The sequence below is a fragment of the Polyodon spathula genome, chromosome 5 (genome assembly GCF_017654505.1).
Source record: "Polyodon spathula isolate WHYD16114869_AA chromosome 5, ASM1765450v1, whole genome shotgun sequence".
Lineage (NCBI taxonomy): Eukaryota > Metazoa > Chordata > Actinopteri > Acipenseriformes > Polyodontidae > Polyodon > Polyodon spathula.
This window is the reverse complement of record NC_054538.1, coordinates 27,241,143-27,265,587: the sequence shown is the minus strand read 5'-3', so window position 1 is coordinate 27,265,587 and position 24,445 is coordinate 27,241,143. Positions and strand designations below refer to the sequence as shown.

Genomic DNA, 24,445 nt, shown 5'->3' with positions numbered 1-24,445 from the left:
CGATTACTAACCCGGAAAGGAAAACTGTAAACCCCATGTCGTGGAGCCAATAAAGAAACTGCAGAGCCGGTACATTGAAAGGTCTTGTGCCAGTTTTGAAGATGCGATTTAGTTTTTTTTTTATATGAGTTATGTTGGCACACATATAAAGCAACACAGCAGGCCGTTGTTTAGTCACAGTGTAAAGGAACTGGATTATGTAAAACTTCTTCTCTCCGGTCCTCCATTAAAAAAGTACGTAAACGTGCTACTTTGTGCATTGCTTGATTCAATAGAAAAGTAACGTTGTTTTGTACAGCTTTTATTAACATTACCCATTCAAAATATGTAATTTACGTAAATTGGGATAGGAATGATGTGTTTAAACAGCTTTTATTAACATAACCCATTACAAAATATGTAATTTTATATATCAAGACATCACTTGGTACAGGAACTATATATGTTAGCTAAATTTTGTGTTAATTTCATATTTAAAAATGGGGACATTTATATTCTTCGTTTATTTTGGAACTGTATTCTGTTTACTGGGTGTATGTGAAAAATATTTTTGCCCTGACGCACTTCATTCAGTGCTAGAGTTACCAGGAGTACCTTGATAATAAATGTTAACATGAGACTACTGAGAGCTATCTCACATTTTACCATTGGAGGAAGAGGAAGAGGAAGAGGAAAATTTGGAGGCGGAACCAGGAAAGCAGAGGACAACTGGGATGATGGAGATGATTTCAGCCTGTTTTGCGCACCCAGTCGTCCATCTAGGTTAGCTGCCATTAGGGTTGTAAAATGTCCTGCCTGAATTATTTAGTTTAAACACTTGAATGAACAAAGTAAATAAATATATACACTGCCTAAATGTACATTTCTGTTGATATAAGGGGTCATCCGTATTTGAATGCATTGGTCTTGTTAAAATGCATTACCCTGAATATTGACTGACTTTTTTTTTTGTCCCAGAATTGGTATAAAACGATCCAAACATAATTCATTGTTGGTAATTTACTTTAGACATTTTAAGTAATGAATAGTGAGAAAATCTATCTGTTGATTATTTTTGAAGCCTTGGCTTTAACCGGATTGAACAATACAAAAAAAAAAAAACTTAAATAGGATGTTATTATGATAGTCAGGAACATACATTACTGATTAGAGGTTTCAGTGGCTCTGGAGCAGGAGCAGCAGAGCTGGAGCAGGGACTGGTGGAGCCAGCCTGGATCTGGAGCAGGAGGTCTCCATCAGCTCTGCAGCCAGCGTGGATCTGGAGCAGGAGGTCTCCATCAGCTCTGCAGCCAGCGTGGATCTGGAGCAGGAGGTCTCCATCAGCTCTGGAGCTCGAGCAGGAGGTCTCCATCAGCTCTGGAGCTCGAGCAGGAGGTCTCCATCAGCTCTGGAGCTCGAGCAGGAGGTCTCCATCAGCTCTGGAGCTCGAGCAGGAGGTCACCATCAGCTCTGGAGCTCGAGCAGGAGGTCTCCGTCAGCTCTGCAACCAGCGTGGATCTGGAGCAGGAGGTCTCCATCAGCTCTGGAGCCAGCCTGGATCTGGAGCAGGAGGTCTCCATCAGCTCTGGAGCTCGAGCAGGTGGTCTCCATCAGCTCTGGAGCTCGAGCAAGAGGTCTCCATCAGCTCTGGATCTGGAGCAGGAGGTCTCCATCAGCTCTGGAGCTCGAGCAAGAGGTCTCCATCAGCTCTGGAGCTCGAGCAAGAGGTCTCCATCAGCTCTGGAGCCAGTCTGGAGTTGGAGCTGAGCAACTGGAGCCACTTCGGAGCCAGAGCTAGCAAAGCCGGAGCACAGACAACCCTACTGCCAATCATATTGTGAAGCTGTGCCTTTTTTTTTTTTTTTTTTTTTTTTTTTTACCTTGTGTGTTGCGGAAGGCAATTAAATAATGTTTGTTAAGAGTAGTATTTTACCAGTTCTTGGTAACATATATGTTTGATGAATCTTTCCCAAACTTTAGTATTCTCATGTCTGATCACCTAAATATGGTTTGCTCTTTTATACAATTCTATTTTGTCAAGGTTTTCATACTTTTCTCACTTCTAAGTAAATTCAGTGTCTTTTTAAACTGTATAAACATATATTGCAGCTGTATATTTAACACAGTTTCAATATCTGTTTTGCTAGAAAATGTCCAAAAGGATGGTGATGTCATAAATCTATGAATTGTGTTTTTCTCTACAGACCAGGTGGCAGATTTAGCGGTAGAGCTGGCCGGGGCAGAGGCAGAGGCAGAGGCAGAGGTGGGGAAGGTGGCAGTAGCAGAGGGAGGCCTAAAACAGACTGGAGACAGGCCAAGGCCCAGACCTGAAGAGAACAGCAGGCCTCAGCCAAAAACTGAACTTCCACGAATGCCAATGCAGACAATACACATGACCTCTGAGAATCAGGCAAGCTTTAAATAACTTTTGCAGGAACTGCAGACTCAAGACTTTAAAGAACCTGACAAGTAAGTGTTCTTTTTATGCATGATATACAAAAATTCTGTATATATTTTGTTCCAAACATATACCAATTCATATCCCCTTCGGTTAGAATTTTATTTTATTTTTCTCTTTAGAGAGAATTTGTGTGAACTCTATAATTCGAGAAGCTGCCCTGCCATAACTTTGAAATAATCATATGCATTACAAAGTAGATAGGAAACTAACATGGTACATTTGTGCACACAGTGACTGATGGGGATATATTTTTTTTTATTTTTTTGGCAATATTTGGCAAACCACATTGTACAGTTTAATAAATGGTAACGTAAATATGTGATTCATCAACAAGCATTCATCTCTGTGATATACAGGAAGACTGTTCAGTATTCTACTAATATGTCCCCAGTTTCTGATAATTTTTAGTTGTGCTATATGACGTCCTTAGCAAGTTTCATCGCAATTGGATAAGTGGTTCTCTAGATATATATAAAGTGTGACAAATGTACAATTATTTTTGTTACACATAAGATAAATCCTTTTAGGTTGCCGAAGTCAGTAAGAATCAGTATAATAATCCTAATTTGTGTTGAAATCATTTAATGTGAGAGGGTGATGTCTGTAATTGTACAACTCGACAATTGCTGTAGTACATTTTCTGCTGCTCTTATGGTGTGTGTCTGAAGGAGCAATTCTTCTGGCAATAGAAACTGTGAAGAGTACTGCAGTTCTGAACCCGAAGAAGTATAATGAGCTTGATTACCGTGATGATGGTCAGTTCTGGTGTACTAACGATGACCCGGTGGAAGTCTCTGATAGTGCAGTGTTTGAGCCTGATTCAGAGGAGCAACGAGAGGTTTGCGAGATCCCCATCTCACATTTTGCCATTGGAAAGCTTAACAGGTAAAGTTTTGTTGATCCTTACTTCCATAGAAACTGCCCCCCACCTCTTAAAAAAAGGTTTACTGTAATTAAAGTACAATTGCTTGTTGTTGCCTTCACAATAGGGTACTAGTACAGAACTTGCAGTGCAGTAAAAGATACAGCTTAAAGGCACACTGTCAACTGCACTTGACACCACATAAAAAGCAAAAGTGTTAAAAGAGCTTCTCCTATCCAGGATGTCCCCAAGCAATTGGAAGGTAAAAAAAAAGAAAATAAATAACAATATGGTCTATGATTTGTTTTTGAAATCTATGTATCAAATAGTCTTTTTTCGAGTAGGATATAGGATGTAGAATATTTGTATAGCTTCAAAAACAATAAATGTAAGGTTTGTTACATTATCAATATCGCTCCCAAGTCTTTCAGATTATTAATTTTCTGTGTATTACATGTGACTGATCACCAGAAAATGTTAGGCTTCCCATTAGTGTGAAATCAGTGGAACAAACCATTTTCATGGAACAGCCCTGTAGTGACAGATTTCACTTAATTCATGGTGCTTTAATGCAGTGCCAAGTGGTGTTTAACCTTGCACGGACCTCCTGCCTCTGTTTCAGTGAAGAAAGCAGTGGAGTCTGGAGAAGAGGAGGATGACTTGGAGGATCCCCCAGCAGTCCCTGTGGAGAACGAGAGCTATGTGAACTTCAAGAAAAAGTTCACCAAGAAGTACGAATGGAAAGCAGAGAGTGTGCAGCAGGAAAACGCAAAGCTTTGTAGGCAGTTCAGGAACAAGCATACTGTGCCTTTATCTCTAATTCAGAGCATTAATGGGTTATAAACCTTTGAAAATCTTTCTTAAAACAATAAATGAAGGCTGTGTGGTCCAGTGGTTAAAGTAAAGTCCCCAGTTCAATTTCCAGCTCAGCCACAGCCACGTAACCTCCTTTTGCTCTGTCTTTCAGGTGAGCCATTGTTGTAAGTGAATTTGCAGCTGATGCATAGCTCACACACCCTAGTCTCTGTAAGTCGCCTTGGATAAAGACGTCTTCTAAATAAACAAATAATAAATTAAGCATAGATTGACAAAAGAATACTAAGTGCTAGTATATTTGCACACTGGACAGTCATAGAATAATTTAACCTATGTAATTTATTTAGTGTTTTCTTGATGGATTTGGTGAAGACCTCAATGCTAAGCTGTGATTTTCTGTTATATACCCTAAAGTACTACAGGTGCAGATTTTGTTCTAGATTTCTAAATTGTGCTGTGTAAAGATCAACAGTAGTAACAGATGTGAATATGTTTAATCAGTACATCAAATGGAATGGTCTTGATGGCTTCGCCAATTAGAAACTGCCTGAATGCTAGCAAAAGTAACCTGATGGAGAAGCCCTGTATTCAGAGGAACAAGTGAGCACCATCTGGTGGTGCAGGGTGGCATGTACAAGTCCTTGCCTTGCATGAGAAGGTCTCTGTTCTTACAAGCATTCAATTATGTTAATCACTGATGGCTTCACTGAGCTGATCCTTTGTTTTTAGTCCTCCAGGCGCTTTCTGTCGATGTTGCAGGAAAGACAGAATCTCCCTGCATGGCAAGAAGAAAAAAACATCTTAGAAATGCTGAGTCGAAGCCAGGTGTTGGTCGTGAGTGGAATGACTGGGTGATTTTCATGCGGGGGTTATTTGATTTGTTGTCTTTTTTATGTAATGTAATGTAATGTAATTTTCCTTCCATAACCTAATAAAAATTACCCAACAATTAACTGAAATGAACTGTATTATGTAGATTTTATAGTACGTTTAGGTGTCGACATGCACAATAATATCTTGATATGTTAAACGCTACTCTTACTTTTATACAGTTTGTGCGCAAAAATGTAAAATTTGAATTGAGCATGTGTTAATTAGTAATTTATAATTTGCAGTGCGCTAGCAAACGGCACAGCATCCATCCCAGTTTTTGATCCTTAATTCTTCTTTTCTGATGGCAGGTGTGGTAAAACCACTCAGATCCCACTGTTCATCTTGGATGACACCCTGAAGGGGCCTGCTGGCAAGGTGGCGAACATCATCTATACTCATCCACGCAGGATCTCTGCCATGTCTGTAGCTGAACGAGTGGCTCAGGAGAGAGCAGATCGACTGGGGACCACCGTGGGGTATCAGATCAGACTTGAGAGTGTGAAGGTTTGGGTTTCAGGATCTTGAGCTTTAGTTGTTTCATTTGATGTCATTATGTACTGGTCAGAGTTATTTTGTGACAGTTTCTCTTGTATGTAATGTATTGCTTTTTTTTTTTTTAAATACCGTATTCATTCAAATTTAAGATAAGCTTTTTTAACATTTTTTTGCTTCTCAAAAATAGCCTGTGTCTTAAATTCAAATACAGTATAATGATACATGTATTAAAATTGCCAACAAAAGACATGACTACTCGAGGGTACACAAGCAGCAGCGTGACACTGCTGAGAAAAAACAAACCAAGCTTTCTGAGGACTTCCAAGACCAACATTTACAATTTCAGTAACTTACAAACTTCAGTACCAGCCTATAATATTATTATGGATAATACTGGAATACTCAATTAGGCAACCCTTTTGATTAATGCCTTAGATAGTGTGTTCAGTTGTTACATTAACAAAGACATCAGAAACATTTGTCTAGTTTTTACCTCAGAATTTATAATTGGTTGTTGCTAATGAATAATCAACACTGGAATATAATGTTTACCTGTCCCTCCTTTAGTCTTCTGTCACCAGGTTGCTGTACTGCACTGCTGGAGTGTTGCTGAGGAGACTAGAGGGAGACACAGACCTGAAAGGTGTTACTCATGTTATTGTGGAAGAGGTCCACGAAAGAACAGAAGAAAGGTAATGCCATGTGCATTTGTTCAACACTCTTGATTATTCACAACAGTAAACCAGAGAGAAATAAGACACTATAGCCACACTAACGGAGCAAAGTGTTTCTGCTACACAAGGGCACTTCACACACCGGGGGATCTCTCTGTGTAGAAACGTACTGTAAGCAGAAGCAGACGCTTCTTTTTTCTAAGTCTGGTTGTCCTAAATACAATACAGAAATATATATGTTTTGTTTTATTTCCTTTGCAGTGATTTCCTATTGTTGGTCCTGAAAGATATAATGATCCAGAGGCCTGACCTACGCATTATACTCATGAGTGCCACACTTAATCCTGAACTCTTTTCTCAATACTTTTATACCTGCCCCATTATTAACATACCAGGTAAGAAAGGCTTCCTGTGTTTCGGTTCATTTCTGTGGGTGTCTCTCCACTGTTCCATCTACATACAATATGGGAAACTTAAATGTGTAGTGTCCCATATGCTTATAAAAGCTGTACCTTAAGTTTTTCCAGAAGAGTCATAAAAAACATTAAATTATAAAAACACCAAAAAAATGAATAAAGCCTATTTTAATTGTCTTCCTGGGCTATGCCATAGCTTGAATCTGTCATGTTAAACCTCTTTTTAGTAGTAGCGGAAGCATGGCGTTGTGGCATTCAAGTTACATTGGGTAGTATATTAAAGGAATTATATTTTACTGTAGAATTGAACATGATTGTGGGGCCATATGCAACATCTGAATCACAGGATTAGCTGTAAAACTAAGAGAGTCTTCAACATATTCTGTATTTCCTATTTAAAGGTCGTACATTCCCAGTTGATCCATTTTTCCTGGAAGACGCCATTGAAAAAACCAGGTAAGAAATAAGACAAACTTTCCAGAAGAAACTAAATATTTAACTCTTAGAAGAAATTCCTCATTGTGTTTAATCCAGTTGGGATCAACAGCTCTTGCTTATCCACAGGATCAGGCTCAGAGTGGACTGTTTTACAAGTAGTTTTATTTATTTTAGAGGGCAAACAATAGAGAGGTTTTCTTTGAAATTCCTGATTTCCAAATGCTACAGAGGGAACACTAGTCATGTATGCTAGATAAAAAAAAAATAGCAAGAACATCTGTCCCATTCCTCATGCTGTATCTAGTTTTGGATATGAGAAAAAATTGTTTCACTTCGTATATAAACAGGAATTGGGACCCTGCATTTTATCTGACCTAGTCTATTTAAATATGTTCAGATACAATAGGGGATTTTATTCTGCAACATTTGGAAGATGTAAACTGTGTTTTGCTTCATCATATGTGGGAACTGTGTAATATCATTTGTTTATTCACAGATATGTTATAGAAGATGGAAGCCTGTATATGCGCTCTGGAAAGCAAGGCAACCAGTCAAGCAAAGGGGAGAGTAACCAGAATGCTGTGGAGCAATTGGAGGATGACATGTGGTCATTCATGCACTTTCAGAAAGATGACTTTGTCAAAGACTCGATTCCAGATCAACAGCTAACACTCCAACAAATGACAGTACTCTATAAAGGTAACCTAAAGGCTCAATTCCCTGGACACCTGCAGTTGTTTTTAGTAACAATGACAGACCTCTGATTTCCCCAGCTCCTCTAAGCAATCAATATTAAAAATCATAGTAGTCACACTGTAATGCACCTGTTGTTTAACTTAAAATTCTAGCATAAAAAAACAGTCCACAATAAATGTAAAATATTATATATTTATTTACTGGCTTGGTTCAGTTTATAAGAAATGTAGATTTTTTTATTATATTTGTCTGTTTGAATTTCATAAGGGGTAAGCAAGTCTGTTCTTAAGACAATGACAGCCATGGATCTTGAGAAAATCAACATGGATCTGGTGGAGAATCTGCTGGAGTGGATAGTTGATAGGGATCACAACTATCCACCAGGTAATAATAATTTCAATATTTAACGCTATATTACTTCAGTACATTAATCCCTAACATGGGATTTTCTTTCCCCCTTTTGTCAAAGACAGGGAAAAAAACAGGTGGAAAGAGGTAATTGATGAATCAGGTTAATAAGCTATAAGGTGTTAAGATCTTCTGTCTTTTTTAACGTGGTCTATATAATAGTACAGGGACCTAAGACTTCATGTTTTAGTCACACTTGCTGGTCAGAATACCAGATAATGCAGTGTGATACAGAAGCTTAAAGATTGAGCACATCCGTATGATGATTACCTAGCTTAAATTGTAAATACCCCAGATGTGCTTCTGTTATTGTCATAGTATTTGTTTCATTTATGCAGGAGGACTGAGACCAGATTTCATATAGTGGGCAAGTGGCATAAACAACTGTAATTAGAAATACAAAATTCTTCAAAAAGGCTGTCTGAAATCCTCCTTACAAATGTATGTTGTATTTTCTTTTAGGTGCTGTTCTGGTATTTATGCCTGGTTTAGCAGAAATCAAGATGCTGTATGAACAACTACAGTCCAATCGTCTGTTTAATGGCAGGCGTAATACAAGGTATGGAGATCTTTTTTTATATTGAACATGCTCGAGACATGCTAAAAAGGTAATAGAAAAATAAAGAAAAACTAAACTGGAGCTGGTCTTTTCATGAATCAGACAATGCAAGTCTCTTATTCGTTCTTGGAGCTCCACCATTGACCCAAAGTAAACACAATGCAGCCAGCCTGTCAGGCATGCCACCTCATATAGCAAGGCAAAATTAGTTTAAGACTGCAAGGCTAACTTAAGGATCTTTCAAGGGGTTATACAGCAGGACAGTGTGAACATTAATCACTGGTGAGTCTGGAAGCCTCAGTAAGCAGGCTAATTTGTAATCTTGTGTACATGCCTGTCCGTAACAAGTGACAACCCTTTTAGGGGCCATTGCGATATAGATGCAAATAATAATTTCCCTAAATCATGAAGCAGAGTGTCTTGTGGCTATAGATTATATATTCAATAAGGAGTCTCCTTATGGCTTTTTCAAGAGGTGGGAGGACACTACCCATTCACAGATGATTTTCTTGCTTTTTCTGTAGTGTTGATATATCTATAGCCCGATTCACACAGGGCTAAAAAATCACCTCATAAACAGGTGGTTTCAGTGAGATTTAGTCCCTTGTGAACCGTTCATTTCTTTTTACCCCAGATCATTTTCTTAGAGGTCCAGTGATTGTTTTACAGGACATCGGGACCTTCTGTATAATTTAAATCTCAAGAATCCTTTGTCTTTTTACACTTGTGCGAATCAACCATGTGAGTGTTGTGTTAGAATTGATATAACATTTACAGTGTATTTGCCTAAAGCAATACCAGCCTTTACAATAAACCATAATGTATTATTAAAATTGGTACGATCTGTCCTAAGATTCTTCAGTTCAGTAAAATTTACGATTGTGCAAAACCAAACTGGGTTAAATACAAAACGTAATTGGATAAGTGAATGCTTTTAACGTTGCATTTGAAGATATGTATGGAAATACATATCACTTAAGGGATGAAAGGAAAAGAGGGTAGAATGAAATGAGTTATTTACACCTGGTTTATTGTTTACAAAGCATGCACAAAAGCGCCTTCTCTGGCCACAACATCGCATTTAATTTTGAATTTACCAACTTTCCTTGATTAAAACTAACTCTGAGAGAGTACTCGACATCCTCTGCTTTTGACCAGCTCTGAGGACACCTAGTTTTTGGTTCTGTCTGAATCATGCTTATGTCTGTCTATTTTAGGTGTGCCATTTACCCACTGCACTCGTCGCTGTCCAGCGAGGAACAACAAGCTGTGTTCAATCGGCCACCAGAGGGCGTGACAAAAATCATCATTTCCACAAACATCGCTGAAACTTCAGTCACCATTGATGACGTGGTGTATGTCATTGATTCAGGGAAGATGAAAGAAGAGGTAAAGATTTTCAACAGTGTGCACAATCAGATACACAATTCAGTTGTTCAGTCTCAATAATGTTGGTCACATAGAAAGTAGCAAGGTTAGAAACTCATACCCAGTCTTGGGTTTCCGAGCTACCATGAATTAAGTATATTATTTCAGTGATTCAGTAGCTGGGAGTTTGAGCAACCCCTGTTAAACGTATTGTTCCTTCCCATATAGCTGCATGAACAACTTATAAATAGTCAAGCTACAGATGCAGGTGAGACTTAATTAAGTGTGATCAGTTTAGAGAAGATTTAGCAGGTGCCTGATTGTTTAAACTCCTGGCACCTGTTGATTTCAATAATATAACTAAACAAGGAGAGTTTTGAAACCCTGGACTGGGTGCAGGACCAGTAGATGTTTCTAACCCTGAAGCAGCTGCTCTGTGTAAATCGTAATTTTTCTCCCTGCGATGGAGTGCTTATGCATTTAAAATGAAGCGTTTTAAACTAACAGGATTTGTTAAGATAGTGTACTGGTATTTCACTGTAACTGTCTTCTTTTGACAGTAACATTTGCTGGTGTGGTGTTGTAGCTGCTGGCACTGCACAAGCAAGATGTTCAGAGATGAAATGCTGTCCCCTTTGTTTTAACACTTCAGGTACGACGCCAGCAAGAGCATGGAGAGCTTGGAAGACTCTTGGGTGTCACGAGCCAATGCTTTACAGAGGAGAGGGAGAGCTGGGCGAGTTGCCTTTGGAATCTGCTTTCATCTCTTCACCAGTTACTGTTTCCGTCACCAGCTCACAGAGCAGCAGCTGCCTCAGATTCAAAGGGTGCCATTAGAACAGCTGTGCCTCAGGTTGGAAAAATAAAATATTCCTAGAATTGTTGGTATGACAAAAAGTTAAGATAGGGTCGTTTGGAAATTCCTATCAATCCCATAAGAGATGTGTGTGAAGTTCTTCCAGTACCCTTTAAGCCAGTTCCTGACCTGTCTGCATGCTTTCTCAGTGACCTCTCCTAAACAATTTTATATTTTGTATAGAATATAGTATTTCTTTGATAATTCAGTAGCAATTTTTTTGACAATTCAGTCACAAAATTTGCAGCCAGCCTACAGTACATCAGCACACAAATTACTTTGTCGTAGCAAAACTATGAACAGTTTTATGTGTGTCTCTTATTTTTCTTTAAAGGATCAAAATTTTAGAAATGTTTGCCAACCAAACTTTAGAGTCAGTTTTCTCCAATCTGATCGAGCCTCCAGCAGCTAACATTGTGAAAGCTGCCAAACAGAGACTGCAAGACCTGGGAGCCCTGACGCCAGACGAGAAGCTGACTCCTCTGGGCTATCACCTGGCCTCGCTGCCTGTGGACGTTTGGATTGGGAAACTGATGCTGTTTGGTGCCACCTTCCGCTGCCTGGACCCTGCTTTGACCATTGCAGCCAGCTTAGCCTTCAAATCGCCATTCGTAAGTCTCATAACCAGGTCTTACAATTGGGGACTGAGTCATGTGTCTATTTCTTTTGTAGGAAACCAGTGCAACAGATAAGAAGTGTTTTACGCTTTGAAAAAAATATGAATTACGCATGATATTTAAATTGAATGCATAACAAATACGCATAGCAATTTTGCTGCACAGCTTGAGTTTGCATGTTATCAAGCTTCTTGTACTTTGTTGGTTCCCAACATCTCAATGTTAATTGTTAATATACTGCAAGCGGTAGCTAGAGAATAGGAATTGCTAGAAACATGTGACCAACAAACCTGTTTTTCTCAATAAAGAATAAAAATTATAACATTTTTAAAAAGTACGGTTGAATTCACTCCCTTGCAATGTGTGTTTGACTGGTGAATAAGCGACTGGATTCCGCCATCTTAGTCCCCCTAAACCTAACCTACCAATTTACCTATCTGTCAACTGAATTTTTGTAAGGTAAATCTATATATTAAATACAATATTCTGTGTTTGGAGTCAGAATGCTTTATATTGCTATAGCAAGGCGATCAATAAGAAATATAATATTATCGTTTCTTTATTTGAGCAGTCCCGATACAGGTTTTTTTTTTTTAAAAAAACCTTTTGAATTTTTTTGGTTTGTTTTAAAAAAAATTTAGGGAGCATGTCTGTTAACTTGGAAAGGGAGAGTACAAAAGACTGAGAGGAATATTTACAGAAAACAAAAAAACTTGGTGAAAGCAATAGCCAATTACATCGACAGTAGCAACTTCTCAGACTATAATAATATTATGAAGGCAGGACTAAATAAGACCAAGTTTTCAAATTAACATTACAGTTGAAATGTAAGACTGTAGGTAATGCATACTCCATACATTTGCGTCAAAGTATGTAGTGTATACAGTCAGGGGAGCGCAGGTCCACGTCCTGGCTGTGTGAAGTCACTGATCTTCACGGAATTCCAGAGGGAGTGTCACATTGGTTCTGGAGCTCTTGCAGGTTAGGGAGGCAAAACAGGTAGGGTCTGTTTGTCTTCATCACACTAAACCAAACCCTGCCAGCCAGGCACATTCACATTCTTGCTAACATTCACTGTAGAGTTCCTGGGTGTAGAAGAGGAAGCTGGCTTGGTCGTGGGATCGGAGGCCCACTGAACATTCGGTTCCCCAGAGCTGTGTGGGGAATTTCAAAGGTGAGGATAGACAATAATTGGACCTTCTAAATTAGGGAGAAAAATAGTTAGGCACACTAAATAAAATAAAAACACAGTGGAGGGTATCATCATGCAATCTACAAAGAGCTCAGAGAAATATGTTTGTCACTTTTCTCTATAATATTGAAAGGTTGGGAAACGTAATAAATTACAATTGACACTATTACACACATTGTACATTAAAACGGTTTAGTAAGTGGACTGGAGCATAATTTTGTATATGAATGAATTTTTTACTTAGGTCTCTCCATGGGGTATCGAGAGGAGGCCAATATCAAAAAGCTAGAGTTTGCCTTAGGCAACAGTGACCATCTGGCTGTCTTGCAGGCGTACAAGGTAGGCTTCGTGCAGTGTCTGTGGAACAGTATTCTTGAATTATTTGTGTGTAACAGTATGGCATAAGCATGATGTACATTGTGTATTGCCAAGTAAATCCAGTACCTTCATTGCATTTAAATGGTTGGTCATTTTGAATGTATAGAGTGGTATGTTGGTTGACTGGATTGTTCCAGGGTGTGGGGTTTGTAACTGAGGTCTTCTGTAAGGAAGAGTGTAATTCATTATTTTGTATAAATGCTTTATTCCCTTTTAGGCATGGAAATCTGCTGCTAAGCAGGGTGCCCAAGCAGGTTTCAGATACTGCAGGGAACATTTCTTATCTGGATGAGTTCTACAGGTAAGACCTTTTTTATTAAGAATAATATAAATTGCAGAAGAAAATATGTGTGTGTGTGTGTGTATATATATATATATATATATATATATATATATATATATATATATATATATATATATATATATATATATATATATTATTATATTTAGTTTACATTAGTTTGAATGTAGCAGATGAAGGTAGATGGATGTTGTAACACTCAGCAAATGAAGCTACAAATATAGGTAATCTGAGTTTTAAAATGCAGGTTATTTTAGTATTTCTTAATTCCGCACTATAAAGTGTTTTAATAGTTATGTATGAATGTGGCAAAGTGCCCCATCCCCAGGCTATTTATTTGTGTTGTATGTTGCGTGTAGTGTGTTAATGTTGGTGTATTGTAGTTAGTACACAGGATAATATGGGTTATGAACACAAGTGATTTAAAATTTATATTTGTATTTAGGCACGAGGATTGCACAGCACTTCACGTGCAGGTAAAATGTCATATGTGAGCACAGGGAATTGCACTAAGTAAATTCACGTGCAGTTGTACCGAGACTCCAATTGAATGATTGATTAGCATAAAAGCAGCATGTTTTCACTCACTCGGGGTTGTGTGTTTGGGAGTGGAGAATGGGAGAGAGGAGAAACATAAACCAGGACCAGCACCGTACTTGTTTTGTAACGTTCGTCCACCCTGTTTTGTTAGTGTCTACTCGTTTTGTTTGTCTATTTATTTTGGCCACAAGTGTCGTGTCCTGTTTTGTTACAACCTTTTTATTTGCTGTTTGTTTAATCATTAAATGTTGAGCGCAACCAACCACTCAGCTTCACCAAACTCCACCTCTCTGTGTTGGTTCCTGTTTCTGGTCACTACAGCTGTCTTTGTGACAGTGAATTATTAGGAGCTCCTGCTGTCTGCCAGTTTACCCAAAAAGTGTTTTCGTTTCATATGGTTGTTCTTAAGGTCCTGATCTGTTATACTATTGGATATCAGTATCATTTTTTTTTTTTCATTTTGCAGGAAATTGCCAGTCTAAAAAGACAGTTTGCAGAGCTGCTATCTGATATTGGGTTTGTGAAAGAGGGGCTTAAAGCCAGAGTCATTGAAAGGATGAGTAGCAAAGGAGAAGATGGCATATTGGAAGCTATGGGTCACGAAGTAGGACAACAATCATTTAAGATTTAAGAAGTAATTGGATGTGTTTCTCCAGAATAATTAACATTTCTTGTGCAGAATGTGTTACCGCATATAAACCTTTTTCCAGTTTTCCACTGTGTGACTGTTGTGCTGTAAACTGTCCCACAGTGGAAAATGTAGTCCCTAAAGATCTTTGTTATGGAATTTGCTCTTATTACTTTGTCCTATCCATAGGCTAACTCTAATGCGGACAACATCAAGCTCATGTGAGCCATGCTTTGTGCTGCCCTCTACCCAAATGTGGTTCAGGTAAGATTCAGATTTTTTAAGCCTTTATATTGTAATACTTGGTCAGAGTCAGTGTATTATAATGCAATTTCTTAAAATATTGTAACTATAAAGTGTCTATGTTTTAGTTATTTGAGTTTTGTGAATAGGGTCTCACTTAAAAACAATAATATTTAGACAGCACACATTCTAAAATGCCTCTTTTGAAATGCATTACTACTATATATAAATGTATATAATATTTATTTTATTATTCTTAAAATATCCAGGTAAGGGCTCCGCAAGGTAAATACCAGCTAACCAGCAAAGGTGCAGTGAAAATGCAACCCAAAGCAGACGAACTGAGATTCATGACGAAGAACGACGGCAATGTTCATGTTCACCCCTCCTCTGTGAACTATCCGGTGAGCCCTGTGTTCACAATAATAAACAGGACCTTTGCATGAGAAATGGTTTATGATTTGCAGTCCTTTTAAAAGCTGCATGCCATATTGTGTCCTTGATCTGTTCGGTAAGCTGTGGGAAGAATGTGGTTAATAGAAAGTTTAACCTTCACAAAAAACATACATTTGCATTCCTGTGAGCACATTACCAGTATTCTCTTGTGTTACTATTAAGTACATGTATGATCCAATTAGTTTTCTTTTATACAGTCCTTAATTATTAAGCCCTTTTGTTGAATGGTTTTGGTGCAAATGTCTCCACAATGGCTAGCAGTAAAGATGGTTATTCTGGGAAGGTCTATACCACAGAGCAATCATTTAAACTTGTAGCTTTGTAGTCATTAACAATTCCAGAGATTGCTCCTGCAGTCCAGAGAATCTGTTCTAAAAAACACCCTTTTCTTTGGCTGGTGTGTTTGTGTTTTAGGACAGACACTTTGACAGCCCTTACCTGGTGTACCATGAGAAGGTGAAGACAAGCCAAGTTTTTATCTGAGACTGCAGCATGGTGTCTGTGTACCCACTGGTCCTGTTTGGAGGTGGACAAGTCAAAGTAGAATTACAGAGAGGGTAGTTTGTCATCTCCCTCGATGACGGCTGGATCTGCTTTGCAGCTGCTTCACATCAGGTAATGCTTAAGCTTTTCGTCATTTCGGTCATTTTTGCAAAACTGTCGGTTTGAGTTTGTTCGGTTTTCTGCATTTAAAAAAATAGAAACTGGTAAAAATCAGTATACACAAACAACTTAAACAGTAATGTAATATTAACAGTGTTAACATCAATAAAACAAAACACGTTCTATTCACTGCTTGTGACAGAAGGCATTTACTCGCCTGAAACTAAAGCCAGGCCAAATGAAGGAATCGTGGAAAACAAATGCTGCACTGCCCAGTCAGTTTGTCAGTTCTGTTAAAAGTTTGTACCTCAAACATCAAAACTTCCTTTTCACCAACAGTTTTAAAATGAATTAAGTCTGCTTTGATTGTAATAAATGCAGACTTAATTTTCCAAGCTGGCAACAGACACTGGAATGTTGTTCTGGATGTTACAGAAACTGTAAGGAGAGTGTATGTAACAACAAGCCAGATACGCACTGTCACAGGAAGCTGCCTTGCGCATTCTTTCTCAGCAGGGGATGTTGGAAAATTGAGTTCAAAATAAAAACAAGTGGAGATTCTGCTTTTATCGGTTTTATAAAATAAATGCTGGTAACTTGAACATTAAATTTGGCAGGTATTTTTCTGTAAAAAATATTTTTTTACCGAAAACTTGAACCTCTGATTATGATTATCAGTGGAGCACTATATGGAATTTCAGAGTTTAATTACTCTTGTTGGAATATAGAGTATTTTTCCCAGTTTAAAAGGTTCATATTTACCATTAGAATTTTTTGCACATTTTCCTGGCATTTCAGGTTGTCAGAAACTTCTGTACTTCAGTTTGCTCTCAATGTCAGCAATCTAATTTAATAATTTCTTATGTCTCTGAATTGTCCCATGTCATTATAATTTTTAATAAAGATTTGTTTGCATACCAGAAACAGCTAGTTTCACAGACCTCGATTAGCATTAATCTTGGACTACCTTTCCTAAGGTAACATTTGGTAGTCCAAGATGACTTCTAATCAGCATCAGTGAAACAAGTTACAAGTCTGTTCGCAGTGCTGTTGCGTACTGGAATGCATTACGATCTTCTATGTCAGTGCAACTGTACTGTAATTCTTTAACAAAGTAAGAGTAACTTAATGTACTTTGCTTTCTTTCATGCACAGGTTGCAGAACTGGTGAAAGAGCTTTGCTGGGAACTAGATCAGCTTTTAAAAGATAAAATCAAGACTCCCACAGTGGACTTATGCAGTTGCCCCAGAGGGTCTAGGATTATTGACATGATTGTTAAACTTGTTACTACACAGTAGAAACACATCACTGCATCCAGCCCGCCGGTACTGACAGACTCGAACTGCAGGAAGAGTTGGGAGCAGTTTGAAGTTTATGTCTCACATAAAAAAAAAAAAAAAAAAAAAAAGAAAAAAGTTTATGCTTTTCACTACTTTTTTACATCTTTGTCACAGCAAGTGTCATTGTACTGTACATAAGTGCACACATAAAACATGTTTGACTTGCTTGTGAATATTAACATGGCTATACATAATTTACCAACATATGTGTGGATAAACTATACTATAGAAGATCCAGCCTAGATGAGACCAATTCTCCTAAATCAGTTCCAACAATTTATGCACAAAGAGGAGCCTGTTAGGAGCCAGTTTTCAATGGATTTCTTTTTTTTTTAGACCAATTTAATTTGAGAGAATCAAAGTATGTATATCACAGTTAGAATTTAGTAAAATATAGATGGATCTGCTTTAGGACATTTATATTTAGTCTTTTCAGTTATGATTGCATTCAGTGTATGAGAACAGTGCAATGCACTTATTTACCTATGTTTACAATTAAAAATGATCAGCTTAAATTAAAAGGGCTTTTTGAGTAACAAGTAAATAAATGTTTTACTGGTACTGCCAAAGACTTTTAAACAAAAAAAAAAAGGATTGTTATTAAAAAGCTACCGCAAACTAACCAGTAATTACTGTGTTTCTTGTAAATGTAAGTAAAGACCACCACTTTGATGCAGTAAAACACCCATTTCCAAAGAGTGACTCATTTTGTAAGTCTGTAAGAGCAGTATGTCACACATTTTTAATGCATCTATTGTGATGAGACTTGGTTTACCCAGTGCTTACCAAAAAATAGTTTGTTTCATGGGAACTAATCTAAGCATGATTACGCACAACATAATTGAAAACAAGATTGTTTTGGCTTTATTGACATTTGCCATGCATTTTTGTTTTCTATATGCACTGCAATTTCACAGTACAAATGAATGCAATTGCAACATTTGAAACAAATGAACAGAAAATGAAAACAAAAAATCTTAACTTTCAATACTTTTCTGACCATAATAATCACATCATAATCATTTTGTTTCATTACAGAGATTGTATTACTATTTTATATAGCTTCTTTTACCATTCAACACCACCCACACTATTTGGAAGACAGTTTCAATGTCCAGGTTTTAGAAATGCTGAAGTCAAAGACATTTTTAAGAACTTGTGCAAAAAACAAAAAAAATAAATTCTTATTTTTTAAACTTAGTATGAAAAACATAACGGCCAGCAAATTTCCAAATTCCTGTTGGCATTTACACTTACATGCCATAATAACTGTGAAATCATTTTGAAAAAAAAAAAAAAAATATATATATATATATATATATATATATATATATATATATATATATATATATATATATTAGACACACACTACGTTTACATATTATGGCATTTTTAATGCCTTACCTTCAAGGTCACCTTATTGTGCTTCAGTGAGCAGCAAAAAAATCAAATAAACATGCCCTTTTGTAGGAGGTGGGTACGCGTGTGTGTAAATTTAACACTCAGTTTGTCTTCTACCTGTTCTACACACATTTGGACCACAAGCGGAATGCAGAACTACATTACATTATATAATCTCAATAATGATAAAACAAAAAAGAGATGACCAGATTAGCTGAAAGTCTTATTGAACTTGATGGTGGTCTGGATTGCTCTGTATAAGGCTCTGCACCCTTGATAAAATAATTTCATTGGAGCTGCTACAGTCCTCAGGTCCATATGGGGGATTCACTGTTAAAACCCCAGCCACACAGAGTGTTTCCTGTTGTGCACCCTGCTCAGTGAAAGGAATCCGGTTCTTCTCCAGCCAGTCTCTGAGGCTGCTTTTCCTCTTCTTCAGCTCCTCTCTGCTGTAACTCTGGGCCCCTGCTGGCATAAATAAGGTGGTCAGCTGCTCTGCCATGCCGCTGTCCCCTTCTCTCAGCACCTCCACTGCCTCCACAGCATGGCCCATCACTGCCACGATAGATGCCGTCCCACCATCCTTAAAGTTCACTAAAACAATACTGGGAGGGGGAGGGGGAGGGAACGAAGAGAGCACGAAATTACTTTGCTATAATGTGAAGGACAATTCACGATTCAAAAGATGGGAGTAAAGATAATGAAATATGAACTAACACACACACACACACACACACATATATATATATATATATATATATATATATATATATATATATATATATATATAGCCATATACGTATAGGATCCTTTTCAAAAAAGTCCCACACAACCACACCCACACTTCCAGAAAAACGTTCTTAAGTCAAATTCAGAAGAAAAAAATACTCCTTTTAAGATTTTTTTTATTATTTAAGTTTTAACATTTGCATCAAGTTAGCAGTAAGATTTGCTTAATGGAATTCAGCTGCAAATATTTGTAATAAAAAAACGACATATTAATAAGAAAGGTGCAGGTACAAGCTCTTAATAGCAATAACAAAAAACGTACAATGGGGATACAGGGCCTCCTAAACTAACAAAACGGTTGCAGTTTAGTAATATTTGCAATACGATAAAAACATATTATATATTATATATAGATATATATATATATATATATATATATATATATATATATATATAATATATTTAAATATTCAGTGATTTATCTCTAAATGTCTTTACACCAGCAAAAATAAACTTAGATATTGAAAAATAATTAGCCTACTTGGCAGACACCGGATCCACCGTGAAGACCCATCCTTGGTATTCCTGTTCAGCAGCTGTAACTTTCACCTCTTTGTTGACATATTCCTGCCACTCCAAGGGCTTCTTTCGACACCATTCATTCATGTTCCCGCTTCTGGAGGATTAAAAAAAAAATACATATTTATATTAAATTTCATAAATAGCAAAAGAAAAAATGGATACCGGCATAAACACTATAACAAACTCAAGACAACTACACACCTGCCTTATCAATGGACCTCGTGCGAATAATGCTGACCACAGAAAATGGTATGTCTAATGCAATGTTACAGATTGTAGATGGTTGCTTGTTAATTCTGCACTGCCGCTAACAATTTACGTGAAAACATTCAATGAAAAAAAATTACTTCTTACTGGTACGACTGTAACACGAACCGTAAGGAAACAAGTCACAGCGTCAAATGTGTCCGTATTTGTTCTTCTATTTACTTAATGGCCGCCAAGTTTCTATCGAAACTTATTTTCGCCACATACTGTTTCAATTTGGCTATTAAAACTGCTGTGAACTCTGGAGCAGAACGAATCACAAGTCTAGGGTGAAATGTACCAAATTCTTTGCATTTTACTTCTTAAATAGAGTGATATTTCCCAAGTAACTACTTATAATGCTGCAACTGGAGATGAACGCAGTGTTCCACTACATATTCTAAGAGCCCTAGCTTGTAACACATCCAATTTTCCCAAATCCTTACAGACTGCCTCCTCATGCATCATACATCCATAATCCAGTGTAGTCCTAAGCAGTGCTCTATAAATCATTAACAAAGTTTTCATACTTGCTCACCATACATTCCCTGATATACTTGTCAATAAATTCATCCTTCCTTTACACCTAACAACTATGTTCCCTCTCTGCTGTGTCCCTTTTAATTTCTCATCCAACAAAACCCCCAGAAATGTAAACACTGGCACTATCTTTAACTGTTGTCCATCAAACTCAATACTAATATCTCCCCTTTTTGTCAGTATTTGTTAAGTTTTCTTTCTGCTTTTCTAACGCATGGTGCACCTCGTTATTTATGAAAGGCTTGGCTTTACTGGTACTAGTTTAACTGTGAAGGAATTTAAAAGTTTTCCAGACAGCTAGTAGTTTAGACAACCAATTTAATATGGATTTGTCACAGCTTCCAACATAAGTAGCCCACTTCTTTTAGTGGGTCTTGAAACATGATAAAGCCTAAAAAAATCTTTCAATAATAGGTCTCCATGAGCTAGATTCTGAGAACTTTAAGAATTAAGATAGAGAAGTGCAAGTTTCATCACAGTAAGCAGCTTTCTATACACAAATAAAACATACATGTATTGTGATGTGCAAGCAAATATACTGTATGTGCCATCATGGCACACATTCACAGTATGCTTAGTCTGAATAATCATGTAAATCATACATACAAACAAATGAAAATGAATTTCTGAATTAAACATGCATCAGTCAGTTTCATCCTATTTCCCTATTAAATGTAGAAGACAAGATTTTCTTCAGCATTATTGCTCAGAGATTGTCAACCTACCTATTAAAGAACTGCTTCATTGACACTTCAGTACAAAAAGCAGGCATTCCAGGTTTCCCAGGATGCTTAGTACACATCAACATAATCTGGCAACAAATTCAATCAGCAAAAAAGGAGAGGAAGGAGCTCCATGTGACATTCCTGGATTTGGCTAATGCATATGGTTCAGTGCCACATGAACTTCTTTGGGCAGCATTTGATTTTTTCAGCGTACCGATGACAAAAACACATTTAGTGAAAGCCTACTTTGGAGATTTGCAATTTAGTTTTTCAACTTCAGAATTCAGCACTACATGGCAATGCCTAGAAGTTGGAATAATGACATGATGTACCATTTCTCCACTGGCTTTTACCATGGCAATGGAAGTAATTATAAGGGCAACAAAATAGGTAGTGGGAGGAGAGCGCTTGGCTTCTGGAATGCGACTACCACCAATTCAAGCATACATGGAGGACATGACAACAATGACTACAACAGTAGCCTGCACTAATCGGTTATTGGGCAAATTAACCAATAATATTGAATGGGCACAAATGCAATTCAAGCCCACTAAATCAAGGAGCATCTCTATAATTAAAGGTAAAGTAGTAGATAAAAGGTTCTACATTAATGGTGAGGCAATACCAACAGTGTCCGAGAAGCCAGTGAAAAGTCTAGGTACGACGGGGATCTAAAGGACACAGTTCGTGTGGGAGAAGTTAGACAATAAGCAGTGGAAGGGTTGAAGAGCATAGACAGCAGCGCTTTACCAGGCAAACTGAAACTCTGGTGCTTTCAGTTTGGTCTACTGCCAAGACTGCTGTGGCCACTGACTGTGTATAAGGTTTCCTTGACAACAGTTGAGAAGCTGGAAGCTTTAATCAGTTCATACGTCAGGAAATGGTTGGGAGTTCCACGCTGCCTCAGCAGAGTGGGACTTTATGGTAAAGGAATACTGCAGCTACCAATCTCTGCTCTAACCGAGGAGTTTAAGTGTGCCAAAGTCCGACTGGAAATGACATTAGTAGATTCATGCGACAAATGCGTAAGGGTGGCAGCACCTGTGTTGAAAACTGGAAGAAAATGGATGGCAAAGAAAGCTGTGGAAGATGCTAAGACTACCCTTCAAATCTGAGATATTATGGGGCAAGTTCAGCGTGGAAAAGGAGGTTTTGGTCTCAGTTCAGCTCCTCCTACATGGCACAAGGCAACCCCGACTCAATGGAGGAAGCTGGTAGTCAATGAGGTGCAAAAGCAGGAGGAGAGGATCAGGTGTGTAAAGGCCATTTCCCAGGCCAAGCAGGGAGAATGGATGAGAAGGGAGAGTGTGGAACAACACAAGATCGGCTGGCAAGACCTATGGACAATGGAAGAGAGCAGGATCGGTTTCCTCATCAGATCAGCATATGATGTTCTCCCATCACCACAGAACCTAAACTTCTGTGTGGGTGAGGATCCCTCATGTCCTTTGTGTTCATTACCTGCAACATTAAGGCACATTTTGACAGGATGTAAGGTGGGTCTTAGCCAAGGACGGTTTACTTGGCGCCATGACCAGGTGCTGTGATGTTTGGCCTTAGCATTGGAAGAGAAGCGTACCCTGACCAATAAGTTGCCACCAGTTCCATCAAAGCATGTGACAGAAAGATAATGAGTTATGGTGATAAATCTCCCTCCCAACCTGTGAGGGCGCTAAAGAACGGTAGGAGAAGTATCTGGAAGGGCTGGCCTGACAGTTCTTTTCCGGGACCGGGAAGTCGGTCAGCCTGGAAAGAAGCGAGACTCTGTTGTAAGACCGTATTGACCTGAAAGGTAAACAAGGGGCAGCTGCAAGCAATAAGGCAGCTGCAACCATTTACCAAGATGTCATGCGAGATTACATATAGGGGGCAGGGTAACGCTGATCTTTTTCTTCGTTTGGGTAAATGCTTGGAGAGAGAAGGACCAAGAGAGGAGCTCTCATTGTGAAAAAGAATATGTGTTGTGTATTGTTGTGTTTGTCTTTGTAATTGTCTGTGTTTTCACCACCAGACAGTTAAAGTACATCCGGAGCTGTTGCCGAGGGTCAGCACGATCCAGATCACCACTGCACAAAACCGTCACAAAATACCAGTGTCGTCACTCAGCACAAGCACGTCTGCACTCACTCAGGACTTGTGACCGTGTGTTCATTTTTGTTCGGGACTGTGCCCTGTTTTGTTATCCCCGTGCTTTACACATGGTTGTGTTTTGCTGGGGATTTATTATTTGACGGTCACCAGACCTGGAATACAAATAAAGCACTTTTTCACTGGATTATCGTTGTCTGCCTGTCACTCCTGCACCGCATCACCGCTACACCTGTTCCTTATTCACCAGCCACTTTGCCACAAAGCATTACACACAAAAGACAGTATTCCTCCGTCCAAGAGAGAAACCACAAAGAAAAGGTGTTAAAATCAAGCCTCGCTCAGGACAACTCTAGAAGCTGCTAGAGACTGGAAGATGCTGGCAGATTATTTTTCCACCTGAGATTGCCACCACTAACATTTGACCAGACATTGTCTTGTGGTCTGGATCAGCACGCCTTATTCATCTGGTAGAGTTAACAGCGCCATGGAAAGATGCTGTGGATGAGGCGTATGAGAGGAAGAAACTTCGGTATGCTCAACTAGCTGCTGAAGCGGAACAGCGAGGATGGAGAGTCTGAGTTTACCCAGTGGAGGTGGGTTGTCGAGGATTTGTGGCACACTCTACAACTCGGTTTCTCAGAGACGTAGGGTTCAGTGGCCAAGAGTTGCGTTGCACAGTGAAGAACTTATCTGAAGCAGCAGAAAGGAGCAGCAACTGGCTGTGGTTGAGACAGAAAAATTATGTGTGGGGATCTCAAGCACAATAGAAAGAAAGCAACGCTGATGTATAGGTAAGTAAGCTGGGCTGAGCTGAGTGGGAGATGGAGGGGGGTGATGCTGGGACGCCAGAATCACTGTTGAACCCTCTTGAGGTGTCATGGGTTAGTCAACGAAACACAGAGGATGGAAGGTGCCCACTTGAAGACCCCAG

The 24,445-nt window shown here is 38.4% G+C and overlaps 2 protein-coding genes across 3 annotated transcripts; one reads left to right on the top strand and one right to left on the bottom strand.

The window, feature by feature from the left end:
- The first annotated feature begins 29 nt into the window (after nt 1–29).
- Nucleotides 30–18,514, top strand: LOC121315783 (putative ATP-dependent RNA helicase DHX57). Its single transcript, XM_041250182.1, is given in 23 exon segments — nt 30–234; nt 2,184–2,448; nt 3,130–3,325; nt 3,925–4,106; nt 4,848–4,969; nt 5,300–5,495; nt 6,054–6,178; nt 6,422–6,555; nt 6,978–7,032; nt 7,511–7,713; nt 7,978–8,094; nt 8,581–8,677; nt 9,895–10,066; nt 10,696–10,898; nt 11,236–11,512; nt 12,955–12,967; nt 12,970–13,049; nt 13,306–13,389; nt 14,396–14,533; nt 14,747–14,821; nt 15,070–15,204; nt 15,671–15,871; nt 17,015–18,514. Coding segments are annotated over 21 exon segments (2,907 nt in total). The 5' UTR covers nt 30–234; nt 2,184–2,448; nt 3,130–3,171; the 3' UTR covers nt 17,159–18,514.
- Nucleotides 18,515–18,536: 22 nt separating this feature from the next.
- gemin6 (gem (nuclear organelle) associated protein 6) lies at nt 18,537–20,287 on the bottom strand. Of its 2 annotated transcripts, none has more exons than XM_041250180.1 (3): nt 20,267–20,287; nt 19,872–20,006; nt 18,537–19,206 (listed from the first exon to the last, which is right to left on the bottom strand). In XM_041250180.1, exons 2-3 carry the CDS (start codon nt 19,994–19,996, stop codon nt 18,825–18,827), a joined length of 507 nt encoding a protein of 168 aa, XP_041106114.1. In that variant the 5' UTR covers nt 19,997–20,006; nt 20,267–20,287; the 3' UTR covers nt 18,537–18,824. The 2 variants fall into 2 exon arrangements, with proteins under 2 accessions (XP_041106114.1, XP_041106113.1); XM_041250179.1 differs by lacking the exon at nt 20,267–20,287 and adding an exon at nt 20,114–20,260 and having other exon boundaries at nt 18,538–19,206.
- Nucleotides 20,288–24,445: the final 4,158 nt, after the last annotated feature.

Coding starts and splice junctions, on each gene's coding strand:
- gemin6 (XM_041250180.1), bottom strand. CDS start 19,996: ATGAATGAATGGTGTCGAAAGAAGCCCTTGGAGTGGCAGGAATATGTC. Junction 19,207..19,871: donor GTGGATCCGGTGTCTGCCAA/GTAGGCTAATTA, acceptor TCCCCCTCCCAG/TATTGTTTTAGTGAACTTTA.